The sequence below is a fragment of the Trachinotus anak genome, unplaced genomic scaffold, assembly GCF_046630095.1.
Source record: "Trachinotus anak isolate AG129_WGS33_773 ecotype Australia unplaced genomic scaffold, CSIRO_AGI_Tana_v1 ptg000028l, whole genome shotgun sequence".
NCBI lineage: Eukaryota > Metazoa > Chordata > Actinopteri > Carangiformes > Carangidae > Trachinotus > Trachinotus anak.
Window position 1 is genome coordinate 5,966,921 of NW_027273879.1, and position 25,284 is coordinate 5,992,204.

General features: G+C 43.2%; 3 protein-coding genes across 10 annotated transcripts; 2 read left to right on the forward strand and 1 right to left on the reverse strand.

Moving 5' to 3' along the window:
- The first annotated feature begins 232 nt into the window (after positions 1–232).
- On the forward strand, positions 233–18,484 carry sec16a (SEC16 homolog A, endoplasmic reticulum export factor). Of its 5 annotated transcripts, none has more exons than XM_071465301.1 (32): positions 233–341; positions 1,978–4,706; positions 4,908–5,435; positions 5,574–5,737; positions 5,995–6,083; positions 6,234–6,357; positions 6,662–6,860; positions 7,984–8,167; positions 8,283–8,425; positions 8,997–9,058; positions 9,459–9,597; positions 9,709–9,951; positions 10,045–10,142; positions 10,257–10,338; positions 10,430–10,547; positions 10,662–10,773; positions 10,886–10,991; positions 11,118–11,258; positions 11,337–11,450; positions 11,859–12,060; positions 12,183–12,643; positions 12,764–12,808; positions 13,477–13,641; positions 13,735–13,821; positions 13,949–14,005; positions 14,132–14,252; positions 14,425–14,562; positions 14,715–14,797; positions 14,967–15,038; positions 15,469–15,528; positions 16,709–16,777; positions 16,905–18,484. In XM_071465301.1, exons 2-32 carry the CDS (start codon positions 2,052–2,054, stop codon positions 16,977–16,979), a joined length of 6,936 nt encoding a protein of 2,311 aa, XP_071321402.1. In that variant the 5' UTR covers positions 233–341; positions 1,978–2,051; the 3' UTR covers positions 16,980–18,484. The 5 variants fall into 5 exon arrangements, with proteins under 5 accessions (XP_071321402.1, XP_071321403.1, XP_071321399.1 ...); XM_071465302.1 differs by having other exon boundaries at positions 1,978–4,283; XM_071465298.1 differs by having other exon boundaries at positions 1,978–5,435.
- Positions 18,485–18,871: 387 nt separating this feature from the next.
- LOC139611048 (uncharacterized) lies at positions 18,872–22,051 on the reverse strand. 3 transcript variants are annotated; one of them, XM_071465317.1, is made up of 7 exons: positions 21,921–22,049; positions 21,641–21,838; positions 21,431–21,545; positions 20,976–21,088; positions 20,550–20,649; positions 20,190–20,308; positions 18,872–20,049 (listed from the first exon to the last, which is right to left on the reverse strand). In XM_071465317.1, the coding sequence occupies exons 2-7, from the start codon at positions 21,729–21,731 to the stop codon at positions 19,946–19,948; spliced, it is 642 nt and encodes a 213-aa protein (XP_071321418.1). In that variant the 5' UTR covers positions 21,732–21,838; positions 21,921–22,049; the 3' UTR covers positions 18,872–19,945. The 3 variants fall into 3 exon arrangements, with proteins under 3 accessions (XP_071321418.1, XP_071321419.1, XP_071321417.1); XM_071465318.1 differs by having other exon boundaries at positions 21,641–21,754; positions 21,921–22,044; XM_071465316.1 differs by having other exon boundaries at positions 21,641–22,051.
- A 239-nt stretch (positions 22,052–22,290) lies between these two features.
- rpl28 (ribosomal protein L28) lies at positions 22,291–24,768 on the forward strand. 2 transcript variants are annotated; one of them, XM_071465321.1, is made up of 5 exons: positions 22,291–22,329; positions 22,790–22,877; positions 23,604–23,727; positions 24,395–24,513; positions 24,631–24,768. In XM_071465321.1, the coding sequence occupies exons 2-5, from the start codon at positions 22,797–22,799 to the stop codon at positions 24,718–24,720; spliced, it is 414 nt and encodes a 137-aa protein (XP_071321422.1). In that variant the 5' UTR covers positions 22,291–22,329; positions 22,790–22,796; the 3' UTR covers positions 24,721–24,768. The 2 variants fall into 2 exon arrangements, with proteins under 2 accessions (XP_071321422.1, XP_071321420.1); XM_071465319.1 differs by lacking the exon at positions 22,291–22,329 and adding an exon at positions 22,344–22,373.
- Positions 24,769–25,284: the final 516 nt, after the last annotated feature.

Here is a 25,284-nt window from a genome sequence, read left to right on the forward strand (position 1 = left end):
ATGCAATCATGTCAACATGGAGCAGAATAAAACAATATTTCCAGCATCTGGTGGCATCCATGCCATGAAGAACTGAGGCTGTGCTGAGAGCAAAGGGAAGCCCTACCCAGCATTACTGTAAATCATGGATCACACATACATGGTGTAAATCTATGAATTCTTGGATTGGATTGCACATTAATTGATCAGTATAAACACACAGACTGGACCCTTTAACAAGCCCCGCCCTGTGAATACGCAATCGTTGTTTGGCCCGTGACGCAGCTTGTACACGTAGCCTAGTAGGATGTGTTACCATTGAAGATGATGGCGGTGTGTCAGACTCACTCTCCTGCACATTTGTAAGAATTTATTTATATCTGTACACATTTCCGACATCGGGTAAGAGTAAATATATACCACCATTAACAATGTTTTACTCTGACTGTTTTAATCTGATGTCTGTGACCAACCTGAAACTGTTACCCCTATAGTTAGCTTCGGCTAGTTAGCCAGCAGTGCTAACTAAGCAGCAGTGCTAATGCTAGCTGACCAGGCAGTGAACCTGTTAAATTATGCTCGATGAGCGGCTGCCGACCTGTAACCTGCTGAATGTGTATGAAAATGATAGATCATTTGTTATCGGGCAGTCTGTGGAAGTCGTAGCTTCGGGTTAAAGCAAGACGACTTTGGGTGTCAGTGTTTTGCTGGGTCTGGCGTTTAGGACATACAGAGCAGTGTAGCGTTACCGTTAGCTGTTGAGCCGAGCACTCTGGACCTTTCCTCGTAGGCAGCTTAATGTGTAACGTTAACTGAAAGTCGGCCCGGACCAAACTGAGCTGGCCACCGATCACATTTCAACAAGTGTAAAACAATCGTCAAAAAGTCGATGGCGTTTCGAGTTGACCGTCGGTAAGTCGTCTCACCGGCGGCGCTGTCGTTAGCTCAAGGGCTTGCGACGGTTCTAGGAGAAATTATAACTCCAGGCGTTTGAAAAGATCCGGCATCACTTCGGGAAAGTCCATCTGGCCAAGATTACTTGCTTTGCTAGTTCCGTCTGTTTTTGACCTCCCTTTCTAACATGTCAAATGCTCAGTGTCAGTCAGTATTAGCTCCCCTGAACTTCCCGATGACAGATCCGTAGCGACTGGTATTTAAAATAAGTATTTTCATTAATGCACAGTCAGCTGTCTTACCAGCTTATGTTTTGTAGTAGTGGCTTCTTTATTAACGTCTCGACAATAACTAACGTTACCGACAAAAACAATACAGAAGTACAAGTTAGCAGCAGAATTTATTTAACAGTTTCATTAGCCAGTTCCTGTTTGGAGAAGTTCAATCGTAAGATCAGCGTTTCCTTTATCTTTGACAGATTGGCTGTTCTTATCCTTACAAATGCAATAAATACCAATAATTACAATGGCACCATGCAGTCAATAGTTTCAAGAAGCCGCCACATTCAAAATTACATCCTGGCAGCAGCTATCTGATGCGAAAGCAGGTACTTTTTTAATAAGTAGTTCTGACCTTGCTGCTAAGAAGCTGCACTCATTGCAGTGATAAACTTACTATGTTGAATGTGATTTTTGCAGTTTTTACAAAAAAACAAACCCATTTTCATTTGAGGGATATTTTCTTATGTGAGGAGTATTTTTTTTTACATCTTCTCCCCGTAGAATTACAGAAATAGTTACAACCTGATCTGCTGCAGTGAGATAAGCAGTAAGCTTTGAAAGTAAAACCATTTCACTGAGTGTGTCATGTAATCAAAGTTGGCATTCATTAAAACTGGTCAGTTGTGTTCTGCTCAGTTCAGTACTTAATGTATTTATCCTTAACACCATCTTAGATGTAAGATGCACATGCAGAAATTGCCACGTTGTACCTTTCGCTTCGATAGGATCATAGAATACTACACAAATAAAGGTGTGGTACAGTCCATCGAAGAGGCATGTGTAGCTTTTTGTTAACCACTCCCTCCTCTGTTTCTTTACCCAGCTTTGCCTGACTTCATTCTCTTCAGTGACATCTACTAGAGTGACCTGGTCCTTGGACCTGTTAGCTCTGCAGCCATGCAGCCCCCTCCGCGGACTGGAACTCCAGGAGCCTCTGGCCCTCCTCCTTCTGGGCCCAATATGTTCCGCAGGACCAGGCCTCACAAACATACAGCAGCAGCTACTGCTGCAATGCCACCCGCTACCCAACCCATGACAGACCCTTTTGCTTTTGTGAGAGCTCCTCCTCCTATGGCTGCAGGTGGGCTCCCAACAATACCGAACAGCAACCCTCCACCCATGCAAGCCCCACCTAACACCATGTACTCTCAAGCTGCTGGAGGGCTGCCTCCACAACCACACACACAGGAGGATGTCCCAGCTGCTCCTCCTGGTCCCCCACCATTCTCTATGCCAGGGGTGACACTGTTCAACCCTAACAGTATAGCAACCCCTGGTGTTTTCCCAGTACCAGGTCCCACAGGATATGCATCCTCCAATACTGAACAGGGCTATTTTAATTCAGGAGAACAGACACCATCCGCGGCCACAGAGCCACCACCTGTCTCTTTAGCCCCAACACCCAGTCAGGCACCTTTTAACCAGGAATTTCAAGGGCAGCCACCTCCTCAGCCTGGGCCCTTCCAGCCAGTTCCTCCCACCACCTCCTCTTCCCAGTGGGCTTCTGATCATGGAAGTCGCCCTCCATCAGTCCAGAACTATTTTCAGCCTACTAGTGACCCTCTACCACAACCATTTAATATGCCTCCACAGACCCAAATGTACCCCTCCCACACCCCATCGCCCCATCATAACTCCCCCACCCCTCCAATGCAACCTGGACACCCCCAGGTCCAGGCTTCTCATCCTCATCAGAACCCTATAAATGCCCCTAGTTCTCAGTGGCCTGACCCAAATGCACCCCTGCAGCATAATTCCCACTTCCAAACTCAGAGCTACTTTAGTCAGAGCTCTGCCCCCCAGGACTCTTGGTTCAACCAGCCTACACAGGACTCGGGCTACCACCAAATGGGGACTGGCCAGGGCCATCCTCAGCCCCAGTCTGACTCTCTTGGATCTCAACATGCATCCAGCTCTGGGCCTGGGCCTAGTTCTGTTCCTGCCCCAGTCCCATACCCTCAGGAGTCTGGTACACTCTCAATGTTCTTCAAAGACAATGATGTGGAAAATGAGGAAACACTTGCTGGAGACAGAAATAAAGCAGTGAATGGTATTCCTGGATCCTTTCAGCATCACAACAACCCACAAATCTACAGTGGCCATGCAGATGCCCCTTTGGATCATCAGGGAGCTTCTCTTCAAGATCATTCACATCCACCATACCTGAATGATAGCAATCATGCATCACAAGGAAATACCCAGAAGCCCCCCGATTCCCAGTATGACCATGTGGAGAATTTGGAGTGTGTCCCAAACCAGGAAGTATTACCCAGTGAAACCCATGGCAGTCCTGCTGCTACTGCAGCAGTCCATGGAGTAGACCAGTTTGAAACCGGGCCTAACCTGGAGACGCCAGATTCTGTTCCAAGACCAATGAGATCTGCCAGTGTGTCATCCAACTTTAGCAATATTAGCCATGGAAGTGGAACTGGCTCTCGTCGGCACCAGGGAGTAGTAGGTACCTTCATTCAGCAGGAAAGCCCTCGTCTCACTGATGAGGCTAACCTGTCTGCTGCCACTGGAGGTTACTTTGAGCAGATTGACACGTCCCCAGCTTTAGACATGGGTGCTCGACAGAGCTCACTGGAGCAGATGTGGCCTCCCACACCTAGCCCTCCCAAACCAACTGGTATCTTTCAGGCAAGTGCAAACAGCTCTTTTGAACCTGTTCGCTCACATGGGGTCGGGGTGCGTCCTGTTGAAGTGGATGTGGCTAATATTGTAGCAGAAGAGGGTGCAGATTCTACACCTGGCAACCTGGAGCAGCCACCAGATAATATGGAAAATATATATGGTTCAGGACACACTTTGCCCGCTGGGGCTGGAGGAAGTGTACCTCACCCGGCACACCCAGTTGTTCATTCTCACTCTCGACCTTCATCTCGTGCTCATGGGGTCAGTCGGCCCTGTGAGAGCCCTGCCACTACTTTGTGGGCTCAGAATGATCCTACTAGCCTGGGCGCTAGCATCCTCCTAGCCCCCGCAGCGCCAACAGTTCTTGCTCCTTTACGGGAGCCGAGCGCTGATGTTATCCAACCTCCAGAGGATGGCCCACTGGACCTCCAGCCCTCCCAGAGAGTCCAGCCAACACCACAGCAGCACTCAGAGAACCTAGAGAACCCACCAAAGGTGAGTGAGGCAGAGCCAACTGACTCACAAGGCAATATGGGATATGCGTCTCTTCTGTTGTCTGATTCGCTCCACCAGCCTGTTTTGATTGCCCCGCCTGTGTCAAATTACAATGTGATTCACCCCAGTACCCCTGTTCAAGCAGCCAGTCAAAGTAGCCTTAAGGAAACTACCCCACCTGTGAGATCACTCGCACAGGGACTGGGTGCCGGCACCTCCCAATCACCTTCAGTAGCCTCTAATCTAAGTCCGACATTTGCCGCTGGACCAATAAGCTTGAGTTCCTCATCCTCTAACCAGGGTCCACTCAATCTGACCCGAGACAACACAGAGGTGGCAACATCAGAAATCACAGCTCCGCCGCAGCCTCAGCCTCAGCCTCAGCCTCAGCCAGTCCACCCTCCTCTTTCAAGGGGCCAATCGGTGGGTGGAGACAGCCAGTCTGTTCTTCAAGCTAATCCACAGGCTTCTCTCATGACTGCTACTGTCTCTAATCATAATCAGCCATCAAATTATGAACTGCTTGATTTTTCTATGCACCAATCACAAACTCAAAACCAAGCATCCAGCCATCCTTCCTCTCTACACGAATCTCCACAATCTAGTAATGGATTTTACCTACAGGTCACCAAAGATGCTCAGCAGGGGGTCAGAAAGGAAGGGAATGCCCCTGTCCAGACCCTAGCCTCTTCATCTACCCCACAGGTACCGCCAGCACCTTCCCAAGCAGCTGCAAACCCCCAGCCACCACCAACGGAACCTCCCAAGACATCAGATCCTCAGGCTGCACTGCAGGGACAAGGTGACGCTCCTCCTGTTTCGATGAGTGGAGCACAACCGTCCCGTGGCCAGTATCCAGCTCCAGCACAGGGGCCTCCTGCAGGGAGTGCTCCTTCTTCAGCTGCTGCATACCCCCCAGGGCCTCGAGGACCAGTACCTCCAGGGTCTTCCCAGCCACCTCCTGCAGAGCCACCTCGACCTCCCTCCTCTGTAGGTAGCCAGCAAGGTTACGGGCCTCCTGCCCCAGTGCCAGGCCAGACGTATAGTGGCTATTACAGTAATTATGGAGAATACCCGGAGGGCAGAGCACCGTATCCTCCTGGCCAGTACCCACCTCCACCTGGGGATCCTAGAGCGCAGCAGTATTATCAAGTATGTGGAAAGTATCTTTTTCCTGTGCTAGCTCGTGAATGTTTTCATCTGCTACTTTTATGTAAAGATGAACTTCATTGCGAGGTACAATAAAATTTAAAAAAATTTAACAGATTTATTGACGCTTTTACCCCTCAGGACGGACCATACAGGAGCCGAGCAGATCCTTGGTATGGCAGATATGATGGGCAGACCCCAGCTTATCGCGATCCAAACTACCAGTACAGAGAGCCTCAGCCAGACCGACCCAGCTCAAGGGCCAGTCAGTACTCCGACAGGCCCTCCGACAGGCCCTCCTCCAGGTCAGTAAAACCGTTTCCTAATTTTACTCCTTCATTTACATAGGCTGGGCTGTATATAAAGTCACAATGTTTTCATTTCAGTCATTAATTGGTATATGCTAATTTTAAGTATCTTAATTAATTAAGAGACTATTGAGAACTAGGTAATCCTCATGGTGTGTTTGGCTTTGTTTGGGAGAGGTGGCATTCTTAAGTATGTTCAGATGGTTCTGGTTCTTCACCTATGAATCTCACCTTTTGTTCACTTTCTCCCACAGACAAGGCTATCCTGATGATTACCACAGAGCAAACCGAAGTGCCTATAGTGACTATTATGCAGATTACTCCAAGAACTATGATTACAGAGGTATGAGCCATAGAGTTGAAAGCTGTGTTTACTTACTATTTCTTCACTGAAATCGTTGTGAAATCATTTGTCCACAAAACACAGAAATGTTTGTGTGTATAAACATTTTTTCATATGTATCTCTGTCTCTTCTTTATTTTCCGTGGGAAGGATACAACTATGGACAGTATGACCCCCGATACAGAGGATATTATGATCAGTCCTACTGGTCTAATTACGATGACAGCTACAGATCCAGAGACAACTACTATAATCAATATATGTATCCTGCCAGGTATGCAGAGAACACCACAACTCTAAGAAGTACATGTCATGAATTTGTTACTGTTACATTAACGTACATTTGTCAGTAAGTAATGTGTAAGAAAGTGTTGCTGTAGCTATTTGTATGTGCTTATATGTGTTATCAAAGTACAATCTGTCAGATGTTAGATACTTTTAGTCTTGTTACAAATGTTTACCTTTGCTGTGTGAGTTTTTCAGGATTACATGCTATGTTGCAACAGGTAGTTTTGCCAGATTGCTTCATAAAGATTGGGCGCTGTTTGATTTACTGATACTGCACGCTCCACTCATAGGAAAGACGGCTATGATGACCAGTGGCGGTACTATCCCGGCTATGATCCCAGTTTTGATGATGATTACCAACGGCGTGGAGAAATGTATGGCGATGAGTTTGACCGACGCAGCGTCCACAGCGAGCAGTCGGCGCACAGTGTGCACAGCTCCCACAGCCACCACAGCAGACGAAGCAGCTTCAGCTCACGGTCACAACAGGTAAGTGATTTTTCTTAATGTAGGTGTTATCACCTAGAGTATTACAAGATCTCTGAGGCTGAGCCACTTGTGGACACTTTTAGACTGTGGCACGTGGCACCACTGCTTCCAGGCAAAAGATGGCGCTGGTGCTGTGTTATTTTGTCTCAGGTCTTGACTCTGCTTTAACTGTGATTTAGAGTTACACCATACGCCTAAATGTTTGACCAGCCTTTCTGATACTGATGCTGTCACTCTTTTGATAGCAACGTCTTTTTCCTGTTGACATCAGGGGGTTTCCTTCATTAACTTGGTTTTGCTTTCATTATAGCTTGATTTTCATTACTGTCAATCTCGCTTCCTAGTAGTAGTGCTGGCCTTGTTGAAGCTGTCTCAGTTCCCTTAAATGCTTTGATGGGTGGACTGTGGATTTCTCAGAAAAAGATAAAGACAGCAGTATATGCACTGCCATGAAGCTAATTTTAACACATTAAAATTGCGAAATTTAATCATTTTTAACAACGTAAAGGCATAGTTCAACATTCTGGAAAATGTGCGTATTCACTTTCTTACAGAGAGTTGGAGAGTGAGAAGTAAACATGAAGCTACAGCCAGCAGCTGTTTAGTTTAGCTTAGCACCTAAAGACTGGAAACAACTTCATATGAAAGAAAAGAGAGTGGTATTGATCCTCGTCTATCCATCTCAAAGCAAATAAGTCTAACACCCCCTGTAGCGTCTATTCTGTACTATTAGCCATGCTTTTAAGCAGTCCCATGATCCTTCCTGCTTCTCAGCTGCTTCATTCATAACAGTTCCATGACATAACAGTTCCAAATTTTAGGGTGGTCATCTCTGTTGACGCATTGCTCATGTTAAGGAAAGTAAGATAGCTGTTTTTTTATGTTGTTTAGGTTCATGATACCTTGAGTGAAAAGTGTGTGCTGATGTTTCAAAATGGTTTTAGGTACTTCATTCAACAAAAGGCTGATTCTACTAACTTATAATAAGTTTTTTAACATTATTAAGAGGTTGTTGTTGCTTGTCTTCAAATTGTGTGCAGCCTACATTATGTGGAAGTTTGCTTTTGTGTTTTTTATGTCTTCCAGTTTGATAATTATCTCTGTCTATCTTCCCTTACTCCAGAGCCAGGCATACAGGAGCCAGCCTGACTTGGTGTCAGCCGTCTATGACACCACAGCGTCCACTCTGGCTGTGGACTACTCTTATGGACAATACCCAAACCCAGCAGATGCTTCCCAGAACTATAGCCAGTACATCTATCCCTCTGAGTACACTGCAGACAGCACCTGGATCGCCCCTGAGCAACGTAAGTGGACAATTCTCGGGTTGAAGACAGTTTGCATTTTAAAGCGCAACTGCTAACATGATCCTTATCAGAGATCCATCAAAAACTCATAGTCTGACTCTTATTTTTCCTCTAGCGCCCCCTCGTCCTGCAACCCCAGAGAAGTTTACCATACCCCATCGTTGTGCTCGCTTTGGACCTGGTGGTCATCTGGTTCAAGTTCTGCCCAATCTCCCCTCAGCTGGACAGCCTGCTCTTGTTGATATCTACAGCTTGGAGGTACGTTTTGAACAGATTACATTTCAGCAGCTTCAGTGTAGTTCTGGGAAGTTTTGTCCATCCAAAAAGGAATTTAAGCTGTGCTGTAAAAATATTTTGATGTCACAAGTTGGCAAGTTTCAACAGTGTCTTCCCCTAAACTACAGTCATGTCCTAAAACATTACTGATTGTGACATGTAAAAAGACTATTATCATTGTGGGTTGGATAATCCCCCAAACCTAGCAGTGTGTTCACCTACTATAGTTGTAAATGGACTGATCTGCCTTCGAGAAGACTAGTTAATTTTTTTCAAAGATAATTTTGGCCAAAACTGTTGCATTTATAACAGTAAATGATCTAAAACCATTTCAAATCACTGCAAAAATCTTGCGCCCTAACTGCTTCTTCAGAGTCTTGAGAACATGTTAAACATACTGCTGGAGAACCTGCCAGGACAAACATGAAAGCTTTCCTCTGTGTGTTTCATATTTGTTTCTCAGGGAATTTGCATGACTTTACTTCAGTACAGCACTTGCACTATGTTAAGGGTGTATAAAGTAAAGTATTTCATACCACATTTGTGTTTGCAGACCATGCTGCAGGATACCCCGGATCAGGCAGAACTACGAGCCTTCCCTGGACCTCTTGTTAAGTAAGTGTGTTAAGCCCTTTTTATCTATTACAAATAACTTAGAGATGCTGACATTTGCGAATTCCTCAATATGTCTGTCGCAGCTCCAAGCCCATTTATTCTTCCTTAACACATAAATATTTAAAAACTAGTCAAGATTGGGGTTTAATTTCCCAAAACAGCTGCACATTGTAATTTATAGCAAACATTACTCAGGACTACATAGTGTATTTGTTGGGACCTATTTTTAGCTACTTATTTATGGCAGCAGGATGGTATATTGGCAAAAAAAAAAACTATAGTACTAATTTTCATTGTTATGGAGGACCATGCTTTTAATAGATTTTGAATCATTGAGCTCTGTGGCATGGGAATAATTATAGAACATCACCATCTAACAAATCTCACTTTTATCCATCAGGGAGGAGACCCATAAGGTGGATGTAATAAAGTTCTCCCAGAACAAAGCTCTGGAGTGTTCTCGTGACAACAACCTCTTGGACAGGGACTCTGCCCGTCTGCTCTGGGACTTCATTGTACTGCTCTGTAGACAGAACGGGGTAAGAATGTACAGACGTAACTGGGATCCTGTCAGAAAGAGAAATGAAAGCAGGAATGTGACTTTCCTGCATGAAATAACTTTCTCATCATCATCTCTCTTGTTTCTTAAGACTGTGGTAGGCACGGACATCGCTGACCTCCTGCTGAAGGAGCATCGCTCTGTTTGGCTACCAGGCAAGAGTCCTAATGAAGCCAACTTGATTGATTTTAACAATGAACCACTGGCACAAGCTGAGGAAGAACCAGGATCTGGACAGCTCTCCCTCCTATCTGACACCTTCATGACTGTCCCAGAGGACGTCGGCAAGGAAACAGAGCGCTTCAGGGAGCTGCTGCTGTTTGGCCGCAAGAAGGTAAGAAATACCCTCTTTAACTGCATTATTGTCATTTCTTTTAGCTTGCGTCTTGTAAAATCTGAAATATGCTCCTCTTTGTCTGTGGGATAGGATGCACTAGAAGCAGCCATGAAGGGAGGTCTCTGGGGCCACGCCCTGCTGTTGGCCAGTAAGATGGACAACAGGACACATGCACGTGTCATGACAAGGTAAAGTACTAATGATGTAAAAGGTTGCGATTCATAAACTAAGTTGCGCCTTTATTCTGTGATTGTTTTTCCATATTTATAGATGTGACATTTAATTTGTCTCTTTTTTTTTAGGTTTGCCAACAGCTTGCCCATCAATGACCCTCTGCAGACAGTCTACCAGCTGATGTCTGGGAGGATGCCTGCATCAGCCACTGTAACTACTGCTTTGACTTGACTTTGATTTTTCAGGTGTGTAGTCCTGCATATTGTTTGTGTAACTTGAGTCATTTGTTGTATTTGTGTAGTGCTGTGGAGAGGAGAAGTGGGGTGACTGGCGCCCTCACCTGGCCATGGTGCTGTCTAACCTCACACACACTCTGGACCTGGACACCCGGACAATCACCACTATGGGCGACACTCTCGGTAGGACTGGGTCAAAGAAAGGCAGTAACTCACTGCATTAAACTAAAAAGCGGTCTTCATTCTTGACAACGCAATACCTCACATTCTGTCTGCGCTCATTTTGTGTTGTTGCAGCTTCCAAGGGGCTGATTGATGCTGCACACTTCTGCTACTTGATGGCCCAAGTTGGTCTGGGGGTTTTCACAAAGAAGAGCACCAAGATGGTTCTGATTGGCTCCAATCACAGGTTTGAAACAGACAGACACATGCACCCTGTTGAAATGGGCCATTTTAGACAACCTTACAGTTTGCACAAAATATGCCACACATGTAACTGTATCTTTGTCTCTTCCCTTCAGTTTGTCCTTTTACCAATTTGCTACCAATGAAGCTATTCAGAGGACTGAGGCTTATGAGTACGCCCAATCTCTGGGCTCTCAGCCCTGCTCACTGCCCAATTTCCAGGTAGGTTTTTTCCTGTTGTATTTACTAATGAATGAATGAATTATCAACAATTATGATAATGATGTCCACTATGGTGATACTACTGAGGAATAACACTGTTCTCTGCTCCTTGTTACCTCTCATTAGGTGTTCAAATTGATCTATGCATGCCGCTTGGCTGAAGCAGGCCTGAGCGCTCAGGCCTTCCACTACTGTGAAGTTATCTCTAGGACTGTCCTCATGCAGCCCTCCTACTACTCCCCTGTGTTTATTAGCCAAATCATACAGGTACGCACTCGCTCCCTTACAGACATGTGAGCAGTTTTTGCATTTTGACTAATGTCATTTTCTGCTGTTTGTTGACAGATGTCTGAAAAGCTGCGGTTCTTCGATCCACAACTGAAGGAGAAGCCTGAGCAGGAGCTATTTACTGAGCCTGAGTGGCTGATTCACCTCAGACAGCTGGATGGACAGATCAGGGTGAGGAGGGTGGTGGTGGTGGGGATGTCTTACAGTCATACTGTATATACTAAACTAAAACAAAGGCTATTCAAAATAATGGAATGCACTATTTAGATTATAGTAATTTCCAATGTGATATTTGGGCTTGATTCTAATTATATCTGGAGACACAAGAATTAAGCATTTGCCCCCTTTTTAAGTTTTAAAAAAGGATTTCAGAGAGAACCCGGAATAAACCTTCCTTTGTTTTGTGTGTTAACTCACATTTCATATGAATGTAACAAAAATAACAATATGTAAAAATTTGAACTTTTAATTTGATGTGGAGGTATAATCTTACATTTATGGTATTTTTAAACCTTCTTTGTAATTTGTAACCATACAACATGTTGTTTTCTTTTTTTTTTTTTTTTTTTTTTTTTTTAGACGGGGGTGATTACTTACAATGCAGACAGAACAACTCCTACACAGTTCAACTGCAGCAGCCCCAGCTCTGACTTGGACCAGCCCAGTCCACCTGAGCCTTACAGCATGCCGCTGGAGATGGATGGCCCCACCCCTGACAACCCACTAATGAGCTCATTACTGCCCGGGCCTCCACCACAGGGAGTACAGCTGATGCCTCCAGGTGTGTGTTTGTGTATGTGTGTGAATGTATTTGTGTGTTTGACATAGTGTTCATGTGGTCCCCTTGTGACTGTGAGCCAATTGCTAAGTGCATCAGGTTTCACCTCTTCTACTTTCTTTCAGCTCCCACCTCTATCCTCCAAGAGGGGATGGCCCCATCTCAGCCTTTACCCCCCAGTGATGTGCCCCAGTTCTACCCAGTACCCCCAAGTGGACCACCAGGCCACATCCCCATCTCAGGATACCCTCCACAGGATCCTGGCTTTGCCCCTCCTCCCTTCCAGCCTCAACCTGACCAGTCAATCATGTATCCGGGAGCTCATGAGCAGCCTTGTCCCCCGCCTCCTCAAGTGGGCCAAATGTCACCACACATGCCCCCTCACATGCCGCATTCACCTGTGCAGATGAACCACCCGCCACCCCAGATGCCTCATCACATGCCTCCTTCTCCTGGGCGTATGCCGCCTGTAGAGCAGCCATTCCAGGCCCCGCCAGAGATGCAGACTGCTCAGCCAATACCATCCTCTCCAACCAGAAGCTCCTTCACACCTCAGATGGACCTTTATGACCACATGGCTCTCATGGTCAGTATCCATCTCCCTGATGATCTAAAAAAAAAAAAAGTTTCTCCTCAAAGTTGCTGTTTTGTTGTTGCACAAATCTTATGTAAAATGTTCACTGCATTTTCTTTCCTGGTGCTGCAGGGTCATGGGAGGTCAAGGACTACTTCACAATCTTCAATGCATATGGTGCGTTTATGTGTTATGTATATCATGTCTGGTTCTGTTAAATAGGTGTTTTGTATGAGCATGTGTCTTCAAACCTGATATAGAGCAGGTTGTTTTGCTCATGTGTCCACAAAAAAACAGCCTCTACAGAGCTGCACATCTAATCATCCAGTTAAGCAGTGTTTTACAAGGAGCCCTATCCAATCAATCCAGTGGAGCATTTTTCAAGTTAGCTGGCAAGTTAAGAATTCAAAATCAGTATCAACAATTCAGCTCAGTAATGACACATGGGCTGTGGCTGAATAGGGAGGTTCCTGAGAGAAATGATGTGGAAGTATCCCACAATTCCTTGCAGCAGCAACATTAAAGAGACCCGCGTCAATTACATCTGCTGTCGCATAATTACGTAGCCCTAGCACCGTGGCTGTTTTACTAAGTCCTTATGAATTCTCCTTCACATCTCTCCTTGACCTCATGATGTTTTCCATTGAGGTCAAGGTAAATGGTTAGGAAAGGACATAGGACGTAGTTTTATTTTTACTGTTTGATCATTTGTGCACAATTGGAGAAAAGGGAATACAGGAAGTGTGTCCGTGTCAAGGCATCCCAAAAAAAAACCTCTCTGTACCAGAGGCTCAAAAGAAAGGTGTGTATGTCTGTTATTCTTACCAGTGTTTTCTGGTCTAAAGGGTCCAGGGAGGCGCTCACGTACCACCTCTGAGTCTTCCACTCACTCTGGTGGAAGAGAGCGCAGCAACTCAGCCATCAAGCAGGCCTCTCCACCTCCGCCTTCAATTCCTGAACAGCCCCGCAATGAAGAGGCTAAAAAAGTCAAGAAAGACTCCCCAAAAAAGGTTCATACTCATACATAAGCATTCTGATCTTTAATTAGTGCTCCTGCATTGTTCACTAGTGTTCAGTACAATTTTCCCTTTCGTTATACACAGAGTGGTGGTGTTATTTCTGGCTTGGTGAACTTGTTCTCTCGGAAGTCGAGGACTGAGGCTCACTTGCCAGATGACGACAAGAAATCTGTAAGTTACAGCTGTGACATTTGTTCCTGTTTTAATCCTGTTTTAGCATTCCTCTCTATTCAGAGTTTGTTCATCTATGCCTATATGTCACCAGTACTGAGAAGAACCTTTTGTTCTTAATTGTCAGATTGTGTGGGATGAGCAGAAGAAGAGATGGGTCGACTTGAACGAGCCTGAAGAGGAGGTCTGTTATGATTTTTACAGAGGCACATTTTTCTAAGCAGACTGGCTTTGTCTAAATTGAGAAGCTGAAACTGAAAGCTTTATAGACCAACCAGTTCTGATGTGTGGCTTTCTTATCATCTGCTAGAGTAAGCCCCCTCCGCCACCTCCCTCTGGTTTCCCCAAGATGGCTCCAATGCCTGGCCCTGGTGGGCCCGCTGCACCCCCGAGCAGTGGTCCTCCTGTCAACATGTTCTCCAGGAAGGCAGGTGAGATGAGGGTTACCGGCTTTGGCTTCCCAAATGCCGGGCATGACAATGAAAGCTGAATTACTGTAATCAAGGAGATACTACCTAATATAATTGTCTATCAGTTTAGTCAGTATTCACGCCTGCTGTTTGCTCTGTGTCTTGCCACTCAGATGTGTTTCTGTCTTCTCAGGCACTAAGAGCAGATATGTGGATGTCCTGAATCCCAGCAGAACTGCTAAACCGGGTGGTTTAGCCCCTGCTCCAGCAGACATCTTTGCTCCTCTGGCACCAATGCCCATGCCCACGAACCTATTTGTGCCTAGTTCAGGTACATGTAATGTATAAAATGAATACATACATCTATCACAGTTTTTAAAATAAATTGTCTTAGTTTGTATGCGTACCTGTAAAGTCACAAGCAAGGTGCCCTTGATGGCTGCAGATGAAGTAATTCAACATTTGTCTCTGTCCCTGATGTAGCTCCTGATGATCACCAACCTCTTGAGGGCAGTGAAGGAGGACATGAGGAGCAGAATTCACCAAACACCGGCGCTGCTCCGCAGGTAAATCTAATGTTTAAAAAAACCTTTTGACATTGCTGTGATATGTATAATGTGTAACGTGTGTCGGCAGTCATTCGGACATTAAGGGGAACTTAGTCAGTCAAAATGAAGTACAAAACTGAAGCTCTACTCGTCTAGATTCTCATCTTTTGCACTTTAATCTCTTCAGATGTTTAACCCAACGTTGTTACCACCTGCCCCAGAAGGTCCCCCTGTGCCTGATGGCTCACAGTCCGGGGAGGTAAGAGAAACTGTTCCTGTCAAAATGCTACTGTAGCCACCATAGTACCATTATGCCACCCCTGGAACATGATGCTCGATACCTAACAGCCAGTGTGGGCAGTTTGCTTATATGTATGAATGTAAATTAATGTATAAAGGGTATGAAAGAACATGAGAATGCATGCATGTCAACTTCCTCATAATCATGCTAAATGCACAGCCTTGATAAAATGTTGAATTAAAACTTCTGTTCCATTTGCTCTTATAATCTAATTCTTTCCATGACTGTTTTTTAAAGAACCATAATTTTCTAATGCTGATTCATTTATTTTCATTCTGAACTGGTGGATGGTAGAAACAGATCTAATCCAATTCATGGGTTTGTGGTTTGTGTTTTTTTTTTTTTTGTTTGTTTTTCTTTCTGTTCATTTCCCTCCTGCTGTCTTAAGCTCTCACGTTCTAGCTCAATGAGTTCTTTATCACGCGAAGTGAGTCAGCATTTAAACCAGGTACCTCTAGCGGGGCCTTAAATGGTCCACTCTCACCCCCGCCTGTTCACCCACCCACCCACCTCACTACATCACTAGTAGCATGCTTCACCATTTGCACCTGAAGCTTCGCCGCCCGTCCCACCCAGGATGTCTGCCTGCTCACCTGCCTGCTGTCTCCAGCATTACTAACTGAACTCTCTATTGGTTGTGAACAACCACAATTGGGCAAATGGTCAACAAATTTAATGTAGTCAGAGCTGCAGTGATGACAATGAACTTCCTCATATATAGCCACACTAGCAAAGCAGCTCTGCGGATGACAATGGTAACATCTGTTGGTTGACCACTATTTCAATAGGTATTGGATGGATTGCCATGAAATTCTGGACATATGTTTGTGCCGTCCAAAGAATGAGTCCTGCTGAGTTTGTTGATCCCTTGATTTTTTTTTTCCCCTCTACCACCACCTACTGGTCAAAGTTTGTATTTCAACATCCACACAAAATTTGGTGCAGACGTTCATGGTCAACAGAAGACCTATCCAAGCGTCTTTGATGAACCCCTGACTTTTTCTTTAGCATCACCATGAGTTTGACATATGTGTTTTTTAGTGAAATATCTACTATTAGACAGATTGCCATGAAGTTTATTATAGACAGTTCATGTTCAGTTCTTTGGTTTATGACACTCCCATCAGCCTCAGCTGTCCTTTCAGCGCTAATTAGCAAAAGCTAACATGCTAAACTAAGATTGTGACTCTTGTAAACATTACACCTCCTAAACCTCAGTATGTTAATATTCTCAGTGAGAGCATCCTGACGTTAACATTTAGCTCACAGAGCTGCACACTCAGTAATCTGTCCACTTCACCTGAGGAAAGAGTGAGTCATAGATCAGAGAGCGGAGCGTGCTGGAGACTGTTGGCAGGACGACTCCCTTGCTTGTTGTCATGGGAGCACATTGCTTCATTAACCCCATCATAAAGCTTGCATGGTTACTAAAACAAGTGAAACAGTGTTTTGTAATGCTGTCTCACTGTTGATCCAAGTCCTCTTTGCCATTACTTTTCCAGTTTTCCTAATATAATGTCAAAACATTGTGTGGCATTGGAAGCGCATCCTCATTGCTGTCTCTGCCTGTCTAAATAGTGGGACATTAACACTGCACACACTGTAGTAACTCTGTTTGTGCCTCGCAGAGTCATCCTGCCCAGGGAGCTGCACCCACTGGAGGCGTCACCTTTTATAATCCTGCACAGTTTGCACAGGTAAGGATTTAGAAAATAAAAATCAGTATGAATCAGTATCCTGTGGCGCTACAAATGGCCCCCTCATTTTTTTTTTCCTTTTCACTTTCTAATCGTCTTTCCTTGCTGTCTTTAATCCTTTTCCCAGACAAGTGCACCACCAGGAGGCAGCCTCCGCTCTGGTCGTTTGGGCGGTCACCGCCAGTACCCAGTGTTGAAGTAAAAATCTTTTTGCAGCGAGGTTGCGTGAACAGACTTGTCGAATAGAGTGGTATCCTATCTGGAAGAAAATGAAGCACATGGACATACTGCTCTCTGTCTTAAGGACCCTTCTTTTTGCCTGCACCTACAAAGAGCATAATCACAGTCTCCACCATGTTGTTCTTTGTCAGACAGCTTAACCACTGTCATCTTTTTCTTTAGTTCAGTTAATTGTCACTGGTGTATTTTTAACAGGCACGGCGTCTCCCTGAAGGGCTTATTCCTGCACCCAAACAGAAAACAGACAGTTGTAAAATGGGTTTTAACACACATAAAAGCTCATCCATGGATGCAGTCATACACCAACTGTATGTCCATGTAGGTGTAATTTAGTGTACAATAAATATGTTGATCCTCTAAGCTGTCCAGCTTCCCCTCAAATGCAACACTCATCATCCCAGGTCCTGTTTTAGGTTTCCCTTTGTGTCTAAAGTCCAAATGTCCATGTTTGATTGATTGTATGTGTGACGGATAGAAAGAAAGTGGCACCTTTTTTAATTTCATATTGTTATATTGGACTTGTATGTGCAGCTCTTCAGTGTCCATCTGTCAACTGGAGATAGCATTTTGTGTGAGAATGAATTGTGTCAATAGTGCATTGTCTGCTGTGTTGTTTGCTTTTCCTCAGTCGCCCTCCAGTAAAGGAAGGATGTTGAATGACTCAAACTGGCTTCACAACCCGAGAGCTGGAGGAAGTCTGCAGTGTTAGGATGCTGCTCGTTTCAGATATTTATTTAAATGTCCTCCTGCCCATCAGCAACTCTCCACGTTAAAGATGTGTCAGGGTCTTTCGTCCAAGTTAGGCTTCAGTTTCTCCTCCCGAGAAATTTGACAATATCAACGAAACAAGGGGTGGTCTCCAGAACAGCAGGAATCAGGATGAAAACCGCATTTTAAATGTCGCTAAAAAGAAATCTATCCAAATATTTGTATATCAGATTGATTGTATTTATGAGCTGTAGGCAAAAAGGTGTGTATGAGTGTGTGTGGAGAGCAACTAATTTTTTTCTGAATAGCTTTGACAAAATGCATTTATGACTGACCAGAGATTACATGGATTCATATTCTGATCATTTGTATTGGCCGCTTCTGCAGACAAATAAATCTTTATCTAAATTGTGAATTGAGAGCTAATTGCAGTCTAAAGACTTCTTTTTAATTTAAATTTACTAAAATTTTTTCTTTTTTCAATTCAATCAATTGTCATCCCAAATGTTTCTGATTCATTGGTTTTCTAGACATCAGGTTATGATTTTAAAAGTCCCCCTTTTATTTCAGAGAAATAATTGTTTACCCCGATGTTTGAGAGTTCCTCCTGTAAAATCTTGACATAAAACAGTAAATAGAAAAGATGAGAACAAAATGGTAATAAAGGTATTTTTTGTGCTCTGTAGCACTATGAAAGAGATGTGTACTGGTTTCATAAAGGAATTTTATGTTTTAAAATAAAATGACTATTACATTAAATATTAGACATTTTTTAAATCTCTTTTGGCAGGTATCTGTACCTGAGAAAAGATAAGTGATTCAAAGAACATTATAAAAGCTGATGGAGAAAATAACAATAACAAGAAATTGAATTGCTGCATGTGGGAGAGGCAGAGCGAGGCAAATGTAAGGGCAAATGTTCACGTAAAAGCACCAGTGTGACTAATCTAAGAAGTCACTGTGTTTTGCAAGTTAGCTGCCTACTAGCCCCAGTTTGTGCCTCTCATGTTTTAATGTCACAGATGTCACATGTTAATATGAGTCACAGAGCTAAGCATCCTTTTTTTTTTTTTTTTTTTTTTTAACAGATTGATACTCAGCAGTGTTTGATGTTGTTTTCAAGGAAAAAATATTCGGTTCACAACATTAAAAATAATAATTTCCCACTTTATTTATGCATGTTCATCGTCATAGCTTTAGTGTGTTAGCATGCTAACATTTGCTCATTAACACAAAACATAAAGAACAGCTGAGGCTGAGGGGAATGTCATTAGTTTTAACTTGATGATGTTACCAGATTAAAAGTGAAGGGGTCCACCCAAGTTATTAGGATACATCATGTAGAGACCATGAATGTCTGGGTAACACTTTGCGCAGGTCGCACATGAAAATGTTGTGATATTACACAGGATAAGTGAAAACTTTGCTACAGAAAAAGTCAACAGAGGCATTCATCCTCTGGGGAACTCGACTGTCTACATAACATTTCATGGCAGTCCATCCAATAGTTAAGTTGGGATCAAAGTAGTGGACTCAGACCAAGATTTCCATCCACAGAGCCATGTTTCTAGGATGGCTAAAATATGGATCTTTCTTGTTTATATATATCTAATCTCCTGTATTTTCTGTTAGCAAAGACATCTCCCCTGCTTACAGTTACATCATTAAGAAAACAGTTTGAATACAAAATCCAAACAAATACATTGTCATCTCTAGCATGACTGTAAGAGATAAGCACTTATTTTATAGCCTGACAAGTAAATTCTCCCATACAACCAACATATTTTGAACAAGCAACAATGATTCTGGTGTCTTGTGGTAGAGGTTCGGCTCCCAGATGAAGCAACACTGATAAATTTTTCTTATTAGACACCGGCACTTGTGTTCAGTCCTTTTTATGTGAGAAAGACAATCGTGTATTCGCAAAGTGAGCACCAGTATTAATTAAGTGACAATATCAATTTCATCTGGGAATAGACTTTCTAGACTCTTCTTATTTACAGTTGGTCCAGTCAAACGTAGACCCTTCCCAATCCCCTTAATGATGAGTACAAAACCAAAATAGCTGGTTAATGTAATAGGCAACTTGTATTGCCATGATCTCCCGGAGTGATGTGTCAGCTCTTTCCAGCATGATATCTGAGTTCGTCCAAGTCATTCCTTCATTAATGTGTTATTCTACGTGAAAAGGTTTGTTGTCCTCTTCAATGGAGTTCAATTCTAAGCGTCCAGTGCTGCTTGTGCTTTCTGAACAGCCACCTCCAGCATTGTGTGGTCACTCAGCAGCTGTTGGAGAGCAGCTGGATCCATCTCCAGTAGCATACCTACACAGACAGACAGATCGATGCAATGCAAACATCATTTAATATCATCAGTGTTTATATAGTCAGAAAAATCCTAAACTTCCGAGACGTTACATCTAGGAAGATCAATTACACAGACTGCCAACAGAATATCAGATCACCTGTAATATCATTTGCATGAAGAGGATCCATCTCCTCCACCAGTGAGAAGAGCTTCTCTCCCAGTTTCTCTGTGTCGTCAGCGTCCGACGTGTCACTGATGTCTGTCTCCTCGTTCTGTCTGAAGGGAAACAGCAGGAACATTATTACAAACAGGAGGTTTAACTGTAATTGATTCATTAAGACTGGCTCTTATTTAACTGACTGTTTTGTAGATTTTAATTGCAAAATTATGGCTTCATGGCTGGGCTGAAGATACCTGAAAACACATTTTTGCATGGAAAAGGAAATGGATATAAATGAGCGATTATGCTCTTGTAACAGATATGAGTGTGGTCTATGAACAGGAATAAGTCACATACTCTTTTAGTGTCTTCAGAGCGAGGTTCACCTGCTCCTCCAGAAGTTTTGGATCTGAAAGAAGGTTTAAAACTGCCTCTTTGTGCTGCTCCAGAAGCATTCCTGTGGTAGAACAAGGAATCATATTTCAATGTATACACTAGTTGCTAATTAATTATTCTGCATATGAATTATAACAAGATTAAGAGTGTACAGTCATGCTGCCAGCTCTGTGAGGCTGTATTTGAGCTAAATACTAACACATGGCAATATGCTCACAATGACCAGTGTTTGCTAATTGAGGCTGATGGAAATGTCATTAGTTTAGCACAGAGCTGGGAGTCTTACTGTAAATGTTCTGAAAATGTATTCATTAGCTGTTTCACTTCTAAGTACTATTTTACTACATAACATTAAGTGTTTCTTGAATCAGAGGATGGGTTTCTTACCTGTGATTTTCTGTGAGTGGCCGGTGTTGTAGACATCTACCAGCTCAAACAGCTGCTCCCCAAGAGAGTCAGAGGACACAGACACATCATCCTCATCCCTACATGTTACTCTGCTGCGAAGAGGTGAGAATACACCATTTTAAAAGGTGGTTGACACTCCAATAAATTCCATGGCACTTTTAGAAGTCCGACATTGTTTCTCATTCCCAAAATAATACTTCGACCCAAACTTAATGGGTCAAATATCCATGAAGTGGGTCTCCAGTTTAATGGAGACATATCTTATGACAGTTTAAATGTATAATAATCTGTGATCTCTACAGTTAAACACAACCTCACTTCTCTACTGGGAATGCACCTGGCTCAGAAATGAGGACTTATAAGGGGCCCACATACTCCTTAAGACCTGTTCCGGATGATGGAGGAAGGAGATCAGGTCCTATCCATTCCCGTACCTGGGCTCCTGTGCCAGCTGCAGGGCTCTGAGGGCTTTCTCCACAGCTGCAGTCAGCATGGCTTCGTCGTGCAGCATCTGACTTAGGACAGGACCTGGTAGCTCCAGCAACATACCTGGAACACACAGGCAGGCTTGGCAACTTCGCTATAACGTCGTATATTCAGTGTTACTACAATACAGATTTTGCCGGTTTATAACGTCAGCTCACCTGTGAGTTTCCCCGCAGTCTCTTTGTGTTTGGGGTAAATCCGACTGTACAGCTGTTCACCAAGTGTCTCCAGATCTTCTTCTTCATCCATCACATTAAGACACTGCTTTCAACCTGTCAGGCGGTTATGAAATGATCTGTTTTCCAGATGGTTTTCACTGCTACCAACTTTGTGATGTTGACATCTTCCAATCACACCTGCATTCATTAACAAAATGTAAAATATCGACGCCAAAAACTGCTGAATTTCACAACATTGGTCGACTTATTTGTGTAGTACCTGTCCTAAACATGTGTTCGTGTCATAAACTAAAATAACTCCCCTGTGTTAGGGGTTAAAACAGCTTATGTTTGGTACCAGCTCAATTTTTGACGGCTATCTGTAAACACCAGGCGCACGGTAATGACGTAAGGCTTCCCCCCTAGAGCGGCGAGGACGTGTTCTTCCGCTGGGCTTGAGAAAAAACTAGTACACCATAGAATGGCATTCAAAATTTGGCATAGCATCATAAAACTTGGAAAACACTGCTAAAATGATGAATATTGAATATACATGCGTAACATGTGCGAAAATATGGGTTCGAATATAAATGTCTTATGAAGGGGTGGATTTTAGGTGCGCATGGATCTCAGACAGAGCTTCCGTAAAGCGGTTTCCGCTCTCTCCGGTCCTTTTCCTCCGCTAAAAGGTAACGTGGTCGCATCAGCCGCTAGCTGTCGGTCATTAAAGTTGGTTAGTTTTAACTCCCTTTCTGTGTTTAGCTTCATAAAGTGACATAATATTGTTCTATTGATTGTTATACATTAGTCGTGGCAGTAAATGCCCGCGTATAGGGTAAAAATGGAAAGAAAACTTAGTTAACACGTCGCCCCTGTTAGGCCTCGTCGTGCTGAGCTGTGAAGCTAACGTTAGAAAACTAACGTGAAAAACGATAGATCAAATTTCTAGATTTAAGTGCAAGTCTATTAAAACTGCTTACATTGTGTGTAAAACTGACGCTTTCCCCGACTCACTGATGGTTAACTAAAAAAAATAACTTGTGAAATTAAGCGAACACGCTGTATGCTAGCTTCAATGAAAATGGTCACATACACAGTCCGTAAGCTGTCAGGTGGGACTTCACTAACACATGGTCCCGTTTTGTTCAGGTTCATCATGTCGTCCCATTTGCAGTGGATGGTCATCAGGAACTGCTCCAGCTTCCTCATCAAGAGGAACGGACAGACCTACAGCACTGTGAGTAACTTGCACCACCTGAGTGAAAGATTAACTGTACCTTTGTCTCAACAGCGGGCCACTAACCAGTGTTTTAGTTTACTGTCAGTTAGGGCTTTGACTAAAGATAGTTTTCATGATTGATAAATATTTCAATTATTTTCATGATGACTTTTAGTCTATGTTGTGCAAAAATGGTAAAAGATGTCCACCTCAGTCTATCAGAGTCCTGGGTGACGTCTATCAATGTCTCGTTTTGTTTGTTCGAGGATCCAAAACCTAAAGTTATTCAGTTTACAGTAATATGAAATGGAGAAAAATTGAGTATCTTCATATGTAGGAGGCAGGAAATGGAAAATATTTGGCATTTTTCATTAGCTAATTAATTTAATGATTAACGATCACTTGTTGCTGAGTATTTTTCTGATGATCAGTTAACTAAGTGTTGCAGTTCAACCATTGATTCTCAGTATATTCTTGTCTAACAATGCAATGCTTGCTTTCTCTTTTGAAGTAGAATTGGTCGAAGCTTTTTAATGTTTGTTCGCTCACCTGTTGTATGACTTCTTACACTGTACATTGGTATAGACCTGACATAGCAAGACCTCAGTCTGCAGCTAACACGATATGACAGGACTGTTCTTGATGATAAATTTAATATGTAATTATCAGTATTTGAAGTTATTGTCAACTATGACGACTCAAACTCGTCAGTTGGGTAATCAGTTTAATCCATTTTTGTGACAGGAGCCCAACAACCTGAAGGCCAGGAACTCTTTCCGCTTCAATGGTTTGGTGCACAAGAAGACTGTAGGTGTGCAGCCAGCGGCCGACGGCAAGGGTGTCGTTGTCGTGCTGAAGAAGCGTGCAGGTAAATACTTGATGATTGTTTTCATCTTCTGGCACATACTAAACTTGTAATAGAGAAATTATAGATATGTTCACATGATCTTTTAATCATATGAATGAAAATTAAGTCCTGCTGTACTACAAGTATTCACATACTCTTCGAGCTTCGGAGCCCCAGCCTCATATGGATATAAGTTATATATATCACAGGTTGATGTTTCTTGTACAACCTGACTGGTCCTAATGCCATCAAAACTTTTTCTTAAAGAAAAAATGTGTCTTAAATTGTTTGATTTTCAAACATCAGTGGCATTATTAAGGGACAGCAGCCACTTTTATATTATGTGCAGATGCTTTTTTTGAGTTGCAATGCTTCTCTCCAAATGATTTCAAAGTAGAGTTGTCTCATGTTCTAAATTGAAGAAAGTCAAGAAACTAGAGTGACAGTTTTAGGTTGCGGTCAAAAGCAGGAATTCAAACGACGGCTGTCCAGTAGATTTACCCTCTGCACTCACCTGCTCCTAGATTAACTAACATGAACTGAGCTGCAAGGACAAGAAAAATGGTCCTACTCCAGCAGTAATGTGTAGAGGTGATTTGTGAACATTTCTGTAGTCTCGCGTAATTTGTGTTTTTGTTCATTACTCCAAGTGTGTTTACATTTCAATACCTTTTCTCTTGTTGCACAGGTCAGCACAAACCTGTCAACTCCTATGAGAAGATCACCATCAACAAGAACTCCCGCGCCACCCTCAACAGCCTGAGGCACATCATCCGCAAGAACAACTACAGGAAGGACCTGCGCATGGTGAGCTTTAATCTGTATAGTTTAGTGGTTTGTGTGATGATTTTAAGGTTGTACTTTTATTATGTTTGTATGTCAAAGCTTTCAACAACATAATTTGAGTCTAATTTGTTTTCCTAGGCTGCCCTGCGTCGTGCCAGCGCCATTCTGAAGAGCCAGAAGCCTGTTGTGGTCAAAAAGAAGCGCACCAGGGCTGCCAAGACAGCATAAACTGATACACATGATTAATAAATAAAAGCTTTTTGTTTGGAAAAAACACCACACTGTCCCGAGTCTTAACTTGTCCAAGGATCCTGGTGACATATGACAGTTCTGTGTTTTACAGACACTTAACCACAGTCAAGAAAGTTAAAATGAGCAAGGTTGTCAACTTTCTGCCCAATGAAGGATTAAGTTGGCGTTCATTTGGACATTTTGTGGTCCGCTTGAAAGTCATTTATACAGCACAAACATCACTTGAACAGGCTTTTAAAAGGCTTTCCTACACAGTATGGAAAAGAATGGACTACTCTGGATAAGTATGGAGAAAAGAAGGTCATGGGAAAATTTTGTATTGCCCCTATTGGTTTATAAAATATAAAATTCAGATTTTCCAAAAATAAATTGATCATGCAAGCAGATTTTTTCATGAGTAGGCAGCCAGTGCAGCTAAAACAGAGGATAGGACTTTCTGTTTTGCAGAGCAAAGTCAACAGACTCAAGTTCTCTTTCCTAGTTCCATGATGAATTGTGCACGAACATCCTTTCTGTTACTGTAGTCTAGGGGTTGAAGGT